Source organism: Macadamia integrifolia, chromosome 12 (assembly GCF_013358625.1).
Source record: "Macadamia integrifolia cultivar HAES 741 chromosome 12, SCU_Mint_v3, whole genome shotgun sequence".
Lineage (NCBI taxonomy): Eukaryota > Viridiplantae > Streptophyta > Magnoliopsida > Proteales > Proteaceae > Macadamia > Macadamia integrifolia.
Window position 1 is genome coordinate 23,025,151 of NC_056568.1, and position 11,437 is coordinate 23,036,587.

Below are 11,437 nucleotides of genomic sequence, written 5' to 3' on the forward strand. Positions count from 1 at the left end.
CACATTTTGTGCATCATTATTACATGAAATCATTGGATTTATAAGGATTTACAAACTTTTTTCAAAAGAAAATGAGGGTTTCAATTTATTTCAAATTTCTTAGATCTACTCATGCTCAATGATTAAAAATGTTTAGATTTTTTATATGTTATGTAAAAACAAGTGTTCTACAACTTCCATGGAAATTTTTGATTTTTCTCAAAAAAATATATTTGTCTATCAATACCATACCCTCATCTTTTTGAACATTTTCAACTCAATATATTTGTCTATCAATACGATACCCTCCACTTAAGTATTTATGCATTCTACATATTATATATAACTTTTTTTAACTGTTTTTTTATGCAAAAGTGTATAAAAATGTGTTCCCTATCCATTTATGTACGTATCTTTAGCGTATCTTAACGTATCTCCGATACGATACGATACCCTCCGATACGTATCTTAATTTTGACCGACCGATACGGCGACCGATACCGATACTTTAATCCTTGTTTATGTTACATTTTGGCCCTTATTTTATCATTATGTTGCATTAATTAGAAGGGAATTTCTGTAAAATAAAATATTCTATAAACATATCACTAACTCATCAGTGACCTAATACATCAAGGACAGTAGTGGTTTACTCACTGTGGGAGTCTCCTATTCATGCTTGTGAGAGTAAAGAGTACCTAGCATCCATGATCTCTCAAGCTGGTGGAGCTTAAAATCCATGGTTTTTCCATTCATGGTTTAGTCTTGTATTATAAGTAAATTTTCACTTGTTATATATGAAATTATATTACTATAGTTCTTGTTTAGAATTTTAGATAGGAGGAGAAATGTCTTTCTTTACTGCAAAACTATTACATACCTATGTATGTATGTGTTTATGTATATGCGTGTATATTTACTTATAGATGGGTTACATTATGCATAAATTTTATGGGTTAATTTTTCCTTCTTAGTTGATTGAGGAAAAGCTTTCTACATAGTCCTAAATATCTGCCACGTGGCAGCTTAGTTGGTGCTCGAATTTTATGAATATGTTATCCACGTCATCATATATCCATCGAGTAAGTTCTTGCACAAATGTATTTTTTCATGTGACAATATAAAGCTTCAAAATATAGTTGAAAAATCAACTTTGGCATCTTTGGTTTTACTGTTGAAAATAAAAAATAAATTAAGATAAGCTAAATTAATGTGTAGTGGATCATATGGTTGAGATCAGACAAAAAACTCGAAACATGGTTTATCTAGAGAGTAGGCTATCCATCCAATGGTTGGTTTGACCAAAGTAACCCTCCACATGGCTTAAAATGGTGGATTGTGGAAGACCGTGTAGACTATTTTCTCATAATTTATCATATATTAACATGCGCTAAACTCTCAAACATTTTAACACTTGCAGATAATTAAACTTCATAGTTGTTTTTCGAATTTATAACAATAATCATATGACCTTTAAAAAAAAAAAAGCATCATGAATGCGTTTGCGTGGTTCTAATACTTGTTGCATGATAGTTTAGTTGGGGCTTTAATTTTATGGACATGTTGTCTACATTACTATCTACTAATATGATAAGATTTAGCATAGATACTTGTCGCCTTGTAGTTATATTGAGTTAAAATAGTTTCAAAGAGAACTTTTTATAAATCAATTAGACTAAAGATATAAAGGAAAAAGTCCAATACATGGTAGGCCATATGATTGAAATGGATCTTGAAATTTGACATGTGATCATTTTAAAGGATGATTTATTTATCCAATTGTTGGATTGGCTACATCAACCCTCCACATAGATTAAATCACATTGGCTATCAAGGAAAGCTATCTATTTGGACCATTATAGACATTTTCCGTCTATATATCGAAAGGAGGAATACTATCCATATTAATCTATATGGTGTATGTGCCTTTTCAACTATGGAACATGGTATGTCCCACAATGTGACACCATGAATTTCACCATATTTTGTGGTTGATAAAGCCTATAAACCATACTGGGGGGTATTTTCCTGTTGGAAAAAGGTTTTTTATTTGGTCTATGCACCTGCTATTAGAAATTCAATTTCCATACTTGAAGAAACCAACATGTTGGTGGCTAATATAGTCAAGTTTTATTGAGTGATCTCTTATTGGACCACATGGAGGGTGGGATGTGGCTAGTTTAACCATTGGATTGAAACAATCAAGTTTTTAGACTTGCATCGATTGTATGGCTCACCATGTATTGGATTTTTTCCCTGATATTTATAGTCATTTTTTTAATCTTTAATCTACCAATTGGCGAAATGTGTTAGAATTGAAACTTATCACATGGGTAGAGGGTGATGTGGATAACATGTCCATAAAATTTGAGTACTAATTAAGCTACAGTGTAGCAAAGAATAAGGCCACCCGACCAAACTTGGTATTATGTTAATATTTACAATATCCAATGTATATGAGGTATTATGTTAATATTTACAATATCCAATGTATATGAACTATTTTCATCATATCTTTATTTATGGACATTCTATATCTTCTCTTCATTTTTCTTTTTATTTATTTATTTATTTATTTTTTTGTAAGAGGAGAAAAAAAATTCGTAATTGATCTAAATATCATACATGGTAAATTTTGGGATGGGAAATATGAGTGTTGGAAGACTTGTTCAAGTATGATTTTCTTATAAGAGGTAAAATGCAGTGAATAACTTTATAAATATATACACTATATATACCCTATTAATGCATAGTTTATACATAATTTTAAGTAACAATATATGAAAAATATATAATTTACATATCCTTCAACACAAAGTGAGATGGAATTCTTTTTCAAAATTATGTGTCGCCAATTGCTAGACATCTAGTAATGGACTTCAATTATCCATTTTCTATTCTAGAAAGAATAAATGCCACTAGGTTTATGTACCCTACCCATGTATTACTAATCAAGTTTCAGGTTGAGCAGAAGACTTGGAAGTGATCAAATATGAGTTCGAAGTGATCAAATATGAGTTCATTGATTTTTTTTTTTTTAATTAAAAAAAATAAATTAAAAGAAAAACTCTAATACATCAATGTTTGGATCGGATATCTTACGGTTGCAAAAATGTCACAATCTTCCTTTTTTTTCTTTTTACTAAAAAAAAAAAAGAATTTGAGGTTGACATATGATAGATTTAAATCTTAGAAACGTTTTATATATATAATATTTATATTATTGTGAGAAGTTGGCTCTATAAATGTTTCTTTAATAGTGTGCCATTTTCAAGCCAAGTGGATGGTTCTTTTGGTCAAACCAAAAATTGGATAGACAGGTTCCAATTTAGATTGGCCATGTGTCAGGTGTTTGGTCCTATGTTTGTGATTCATTATTCTAGGACAATTAACTATTGTCTTTTTCAACAATTGATAAAGTTGCCAGAGTGAATTTCCAATTAATTTTCAAAGCTTAATATCCTTTTATGAGGGAAATTAAATTGCTTTGAAAATTACCAGATTGTTCATGATGATGTGGACAACATGTCATAAATTTTGAAGCCCCAACCAAAGCTGCCATGTGCAGATATTTGGGTCATGAAGGATAAACTTTGTTGATGGGCTATTAGAAAACTATTCCCTTTTTGTAAATTAATATGTACAATATTTGGTAAAGCACTTAGCTGGGCTTGTAGGTACCCTCCAATTGGAGCGCAGAAGGACTAATATTGTTATTTCCATTGTTTGTGATTTGTAGGACCACATCTTCTTATAATCATTATGGATTGGATTGTTTTCTGCATTTGTTTTGGAAACTTTCAATAGTTCATCTAAGTCCAATTTCCACATGTGATCAACACCTATGTGCTAAACCCTCTATGATTACCATGCATAGAGAATGTAATAGATCACATAAACTTTTTATGAGTGCCATCTAAGTGGCTATATGCATCCACCCATACAGGCTTGGTTGGGTGGCCAATAAGGGTGCAACTTGGGCCTGAAAAACCTGAGCCAGCTCAAAGCCCGCTTAAATTTTCTGGGCTCGGGCCCATAAATAAAAAAAAATTGAGCTCAGTCTGGGCTAAGCTTAGTGGTGAGGTCTCAGTTTAGGCCCATTATGGCACAGCCCAAACTTATATATATATATATATATTTTTTTTTTGGTAGAACCCAAACTTATATTTATGCATGCATATAAAGTAGGTTTGCCACATGATATAGCATTAAGTACATATGAATTTCTTCTTCTATTGTATTAGGAAAGAAAGTAAAGAATATAGAGAGACTCAACTCAACTGCATGTAATGTCCCTAAGTCCTCCACGATTGATTGCTGGGAAACTCAACTCAGTTAGCACACTTCTACAAGCCAATTTGAGCAATGGTAGAGAGACCACCCTTCATTACTGAACCACTTTTTAACCACCCTATATGCAGAAATAGGGCTGCATACCACAAGTGTAGAAACCCAGAATAATCTTGTGCCTGTTTTGATGCTAGAAAGATTACCTGAATCCAAAGGATTAGATGGTCTACTTAGAATTTCTTAACCAATTTGATTGATCATTGCGTCAATGGTCAGAACATTGATCACTAAGCCAGGGTGTTCAATGATCTTACAAGAAGTTTTGAACTACAAACACTGTTTTTCATGTGTTATCGGATGCGAAGAGTCACTTACTCTTTTAGTATTTGTGATTTTGAAGATGTTGATTGGAACATCAGATTTAAGATTATGAACTGCAAGGATATAATTGTTCTTTTCCTGTTGTTAAATTTTGTTGAACTACAAGACAGGCTGTTAAGCCTGTTTATGAATTGCATCTTTTTCTTGGGTCGGGTGGGATCATTTTTGTTGGTTGGATTGTTTCCCTCCATGGTTAAGCTTGATTCAGACATTATGGTTGTTTCCCTCCTTGCATTAACCTTCTATGGCATTCAGGTTGGATCTGTATTTTTTTGTGTGGCATTGATGTCTGGAGCTGATCACAACTCAGAATCTAGGATCCAAATCTGGTACAAATAAGATAAAAAAAATTGTACAATAATCCTTTTTTGTGTATTTTTCTTAACAATTTGGCAGCGGGGACATTAAATTCTGATGTGCCAAGGGACCTTGACCTGCCATTAAAGGATCGTTTCTTCATTCAGCCATTGACTCCAGCAGAGGCAGCACAAAGGGCAAAGGAGTCAGCCAAGGAAATCCTTAATGTTAAGGAACTGATAGACAAGAAGGCATGGCCTTATGTCCAGAATGACCTTCGTCTAAAGGCCTCATATCTCCGGTATGACCTCAACACAGTCATCTCTGCCAAGCCCAAGGACCAGAAGAAACCTCTCAAAGATCTTATTGGAGATCTCTTCAAGACCATTGATGATGTGAGTGAACTCAATTTCCTTGTTTCAGGAGTATTGCTTCTTAATGAGAGTTAATTTTTTGCCTAATTTCTTAGGGCCTTGACTATCCATAAACTTAATTTTGTTCACCAAATTGAAATATAGTGATAGAAAAGGAAGGAACCCCAAGGGGGTAGTCGAGTTCGCCTCATGAAGTGTATGGTTCTGAGCTCGACTCCTCTTACTCCTTGGGGCCATTCGCATGGGGTGTTTAGTGCTCTTCACTGCTTTTGATGAAAGTTGAATTGTTCTCATTCAACCACCGAAGGCCTGGATACCCATCGCTAGAAAGAAAAAAATATATACAGTCTATGTTTACTCAATTTCAATTAATTTTGATTATTTGCTTTTTATGTCTGTCCAGTTGGACCATGCTGCAAAGATAAAGAGCACTCCTGAAGCAGAGAAGTACTATGCAGCTACTGTGTCTAAACTAAATGATGTACTCTCCAAGATTGGTTAAGGAGAATTCAGTTTCTGTACCTTTTGTTGTGGTGTAATGTTTATTTCTGCCTCTATGAGACAGTTTGATTGTAATTTGAAGGGGATTCAATGAAGATCAAAAGGTGGAAAAAAGTCCTTCCCATCTCTCCAATAGAAAGGAAATTTCATTAAACAAAAGAAACTAAGCAACAGTAATGGAGTCCATCCAGCTTGGGAAAGATCCATTCCTATACTATATTGCTATATGCAGAAGAGTACTTGGAAAGCATAGGTATCACAAAACCTCTCAGTAGATGCTTAATTATTGGTTTTTGGCATTTGTATTACTTGCCATGTAGCAAGCTTGGATGAATAATGCTGCTTGGTTGCATGGCTTTGGTGCCCGGATAAATATATTGTATGGCTTCCCATAATTTCAACTGAGTACACCTTCACGTTCTATTAATTCAGTTTGTGCATCAAAAATCCCAAAAGTTGAACATACAAGAGAACTATGTACCCGTTATTTTTAGCAACTTTCGTCTCTTTCAATTATTTAACTTGATCATCCGCTCCACCCCAACCCTCCCACATTCTCCCCTTGATAGACAATGGCATATGTCTACTCCGATATAGCAAGTCAGCTTTTTTATTAGGGAAAATTACTTGATTACCCACATTTGGGTTTCTCATTACCAAACTACCCAATTAATGTTTGGGTTTACAAAACTACCCAAAACAGTAACATCACTCAACTAATGATGGCTTTTACCATTTTTACCCCCAACTTCCCTCCACCTCCCTCTTCTCCGATCACCCTTCCCTGCAACTACCCTGCTCAACCTTCCGGCAACCCCCCATCCCTCACCTGGTGAGAGATCATCAAAGGGATCCACGACGGCTCCATTACTCCAGCAATGTCTGCATTGATTTTCGGCGCAGTGAGTGTTGCCGTGGAGATGCTTATGAGTTCATCCATGGCGTTTTGAGTGCTGGCTTCACAAGCTCCATGCTTTGCCTTTGCATACTTAGCAGATTCATTTCGGTTTTGCAGGGAAAGAATTGAGATCAGCATGTGACAACCTTCTTGGGAGCGGGGTTGGATTTAATGAAAAAGAGGGGAAAAAAAAAAAGTTATGAATCAACACCAGGCATGGCTATCTCTGCAAATCTAGCATCAAGTGTCGATCCAACAAGATATACCCAAAAAATCTCCCAAATGTGATGAACTGATGTTGGAAACTGAACGTCTCTAAACATATGGAAACAAGTGTCGGATTCAATAGGAAATACCCCAAAAAAAAAAAACCCTGTAAAAAAGAGTCTGTATGAGTGACCGACTAACACCGGACATCCGCCATCTGTACAAATCTAACTTTGAGCATTGGAGGTGTCCGTGTCTACAAATCTGACATTGAACATCTGACTCAACTGAAAAATCCCCCAAAATGAGAGAGAGAGAGAGAGAGAGAGAAATTAACTTATCGATCACCTATGACTGCCTGGCTATTTTACAATGTTCTCAGGGATTGAAGTGAAGATTGAGAGATTCACATGCCATGTGCGATGTGCAGGGGTCGAAACGGCACTACACAAGGTTGTCTGGTGTTAGCGATGGCGAGGGGCTAGCGATGACGCATAGGACAATGGGTAGTGGCTGAGAAGTCGAGTGGATTAGAGACATGCAGGATGGGGATTTTGAATGGTGGTTACAAAGAAGGGTGATCAGAGAAGGAAGTGGAGGATGTTGGGGGTAAAAATGGAAAAATATATCATTCTTTGGGTGAAGATTACTATTTTGGGTAGTTTTGTAAATCCAAACTTAATTTTGTGTAATTTTGTTAACTAAAACATAAAATGGATAATTTTGTAAAGGAAAACCCAAAAATGGATAATCATGTAATTTTCCCCTTTTTATTATTGTTCTATCTTACTCAGTACCACTGGCCAATGCCAGTCTGCTGGATGTTAGTAGGGCCAAGGGCCACCTATTTCCACACACACCAGAATATGACAAAGTTCGATTGCACAATCTCCTCTCCTAAGCGCCGACTCTTCAAACCGAAGACATTGATTCACTGATCAAGATAAAACCCTATTTCTACACATGTTTCTCTGAAAAAAGCATCCCCTCTAAAGGGTCAAGGACTCATCCAAGAGTGGGGAGGACCTGGGGGTGCGTGTTTGGGTCCTACCTACCCTCGGGGATGAGCCCTTGTGGCCTAGTAATTGGAGAGGAGCCAAATCATGTTTCTCTGCTTAAGCCACAATCCAAGGCATTACGATGAGGATTTGAGCATAAGAACCACGCGGCATAAGAACTAAATCAGAGAACAACACAGACACCCTGTTTCTACACATCTTTCTCTGCTTGCAATTTATCTGTTGCCTTTTTTCTAGTTCAATGACAAAGATTTTGATCTTGTCAACACCATGATCAGGAGAAGAGATACTTTAATGTCATTTGAATTATACCAAAAACAATGTCGTTTGATATTAACTTAAAAAAGAAAGAATGCTGCCAGAATGCATAATGACGCCAGCATACTCTCAAAATTTACACTACCAACTTGCAGTAAAGAAAGGGGAAGAGGTTAGCAGACCCTCTATGTCTATATCCCCCCTCCCCCTCTTTTTTAAAATGAACCAGGCCCTCATGTACTATGCTCCGCCCGTACCCTCATTGGTCTTTTAGTCACAGAGTAATAGTAACATCACCTCAGTTTGTTCTTTTTTATCTGTACATGCATGGGTCTCTTCTTAACAGCTGCATTCTGATACCTAATATTCAATAAAACAAAATGTTTGGTTTAACCATCTTATTAAAACCTAATCACTTGTTAACTCTTCATTTTTTTATTATATCAAGGATTATGAAAATGTAGCCTTATTTTGAGTGACCAAAAAAATTGAGGGGTGGAGGGGAAAGGGGGAATCCTATTTGTAATCATCAATCAACACACATGTATTAACAATTTGGTCAAGGGTTAAGGCATTATTAAGGAGGATCCAGCTCCTCTCCCATGCACTCGAAGCCCACCCCCCCCCCTTCCGATTGCTGGGAGGACCCGAACACGCACCCTAATACATGGACTTGAGCCCCCAGGCCGTCCTAGCCATCAGACTAGCCATCAGACGGGAGAGGATCTTTTTCCTATTAAGGATGATAAAATCTGTCCTCTTCCAAATACCAAAACAGACATAATTTTGGCCCCTCAAACCTCATAAACTTATAAAAGAAACTAATAATAAATAATTTCAATAGGAAATTCTATTTAAAAAAAATAACATTCAATTATTAAAACGTAATGAGATTTTCATAAGGCGCATGGGCTTCTCTAGCCTTCAAAGACTTAGATTATGTCTTAGAACAGATTCAGCATTCGAAGAAGAATTTCAATCACGATGGTCACTCACACCTGTGTTTACTCACCAAGTTCCCTGGTCCAATCTTTCCAGAAAAACTTGAGGCTGCAAGTATTAGATGAGAAAATTGCATCATTGCAAAGAGAACTTCTAGGCCACAAAGTTCAGTGATGCTGCATGTTGCTCAATATGTTAGGCTTAAATCTATTGTCTTGCTGAAGCAAAAAATAGTTTTACCAGCTTTCTTCACTCAGCTCCAGGAATTGGCTAATATGATTCATGATCAAGCAATATATGTATGATCAGCTTCCACTGGGCAAGTATGCAAAATGCTTCAAATTTTGCCGCAGATCGATCTATTTCTGAAATCTCATGGGAGATCATATTTCACATTTCCAAGGTAGAGACCACAAGCAGGGGCCATGGGACTCGCAGCAGTCACTGTCTTTGCATTCAGGATTCTTTCAACTGAATTTTCTTAAAATATAAAATGTAAAATATTAGTATAAGACAAATCTAGAGATATGTTAATTTTACTCACATAATGAAAGCATGAGACCAGTAAGAAGCACCGGTTACGTAGGTTTGGTACCCACACTCTTTGCTACGAGGGAAGTCGACTCCTAGGAGATGCTCCCCATTGTAGATATACTAATTTGCACAGCATTGTCCCCACCCCCTTGATATCCCACCAAGAAAAGAAAAGAAAAAGGAAAAAAACTATTAGGAAATGAGGGATTGGCAAACCATCATCAGCAGTAAGTTCCCCTGTTCCAACGCATTTCAGAACACCAACAAGCAGCCTGACCTGCATAGGTTGAACATAAACATATAAACCCAAGATATTGCAGGAATATATGGGGACAGTCTAATACCACCACATCAAATAGTAACAAACTACCTGATAATAAAAGATGTCTTCCTAGATTTGTTTGTTGGACTGTATTGATGAACCCAGTGCTTTGTCAACATTTTAGAGCAAAGAAGCAACATGACCAACATGCTGAAGCTAACATGAGATGTTGAGGAACATGAAACGTCATTATAACCCTACCCATCACTATATACAGAATGCACAACCAGCCCTGATGAGAGACTATCATGGTAGTGCAAATTACGATCAGGTCAGTAGTTAAAAGGAGGCCCAACCCATTCAGGCATGAAGAAACCAGAATGCTTAGGATCAGCAGATCCTCTTCTTCACCTGTTTCAAGCAATCCAGGCAAGAATGAGCTAACTCTTATAACCTTGTCTGGGCTCATATGTGGTGTTTTGAAGTTTCATATGATCATACCCCAAATTTCAGACCAATGGACATATCCACTTTCCACCTGGCTGATATTTACAAGTGTTGTCACAAGCTTTTCAACTCGAAACAACTAACATGATTGGAAGAGTCAAAATCTCCTCAGTTTTAAGCAGGATTTGTTCCTCAGATTCTAATTTATCTCTATAAAGTTTCAAGTCATTCTGTTGTGCATTGAAGTGTCTCGATCAGGTCTGACTGGAGCATTTAGTTGAAGATTTTCTAGTTTGTTGGATCTTGGAAGTTGTGTGTGGATATCATTTAACATCGCCAACATCTATTTTGGTCCATTAACCACTAGGTTAGGGTTTTAAGACCTAATGCTACAATTATATCAAAGAAATGCAAAGTTTACAACCATGCGAGTTGCTAACCAGGAACTGCCAAATCACTGGAGAGGCTTTAACAAGGATAAGTAATTACTGAAGTGAATTTGGTTGCTCCAAAAGTCCACGTGGGTCTGCATGAAGAGACCGTTAAATCCCTTAACTTGTCTCTTAAGTCTAGCCTTCACAAGATTGAGGCCAATACATGATCTGCACAAAGAAAAGGGAAAAAATGTAGGGTCCTTCTAATCTGATGTTTAGTGAGAACTATGGCTGCATCTATCAAAGTTGATTCCATTCCTGTAGCAATTTCAGCCTCTCAGCATCCCTCATTGAAGACAGATTGTGCGGTAATGATTTCACTGAGGTGCAAATCCAATTGGCAATAAGCAGTGTAAGACCTTGTGGTCACCACAGTATGTCAGGATGAAAGTAGCAATTTAAGAAGAAATATTACATTCAACGATACACACATCTTGGTGACCGATTAACCTCTGCATTACGATCCTTGTGCAAATTACTCTAAAGGGATACCTGAAGACACAAGCTTCTAGAAATGAAGGTTCATACCCTTTAGTTGTCCAACCACAAAAGAAAATCAAGCCAGAAATAACAAGATCTAGATAAAAACTTTTAACAACAAAAATAAGGCATGA

General features: G+C 36.5%; 1 protein-coding gene and 1 long non-coding RNA gene across 2 annotated transcripts; one reads left to right on the top strand and one right to left on the bottom strand.

The window, feature by feature from the left end:
* The first annotated feature begins 4,626 nt into the window (after positions 1-4,626).
* On the top strand, positions 4,627-5,955 carry LOC122094807 (oxygen-evolving enhancer protein 3-1, chloroplastic-like). Its single transcript, XM_042665404.1, has 3 exons — positions 4,627-4,905; positions 4,995-5,342; positions 5,725-5,955. The coding sequence occupies exons 1-3, from the start codon at positions 4,627-4,629 to the stop codon at positions 5,821-5,823; spliced, it is 726 nt and encodes a 241-aa protein (XP_042521338.1). The 3' UTR covers positions 5,824-5,955.
* A 3,589-nt stretch (positions 5,956-9,544) lies between these two features.
* LOC122057739 lies at positions 9,545-11,429 on the bottom strand. Its single transcript, XR_006133607.1, has 3 exons — positions 10,051-11,429; positions 9,897-9,957; positions 9,545-9,617 (listed from the first exon to the last, which is right to left on the bottom strand). It is a non-coding gene; the product is annotated as an uncharacterized LOC122057739 (long non-coding RNA).
* Positions 11,430-11,437: the final 8 nt, after the last annotated feature.

What these genes read in the sequence shown, in the direction of transcription:
- LOC122094807 (XM_042665404.1), top strand. Translation starts at nt 4,627, where the DNA reads ATGCGAAGAGTCACTTACTCTTTTAGTATTTGTGATTTTGAAGATGTT. An exon ending in TAACCTTCTATGGCATTCAG is followed by an intron (nt 4,906 to 4,994) that starts GTTGGATCTGTA and finishes CAAATAAGATAA; the next exon opens with AAAAAATTGTACAATAATCC. An exon ending in TCTTCAAGACCATTGATGAT is followed by an intron (nt 5,343 to 5,724) that starts GTGAGTGAACTC and finishes ATGTCTGTCCAG; the next exon opens with TTGGACCATGCTGCAAAGAT.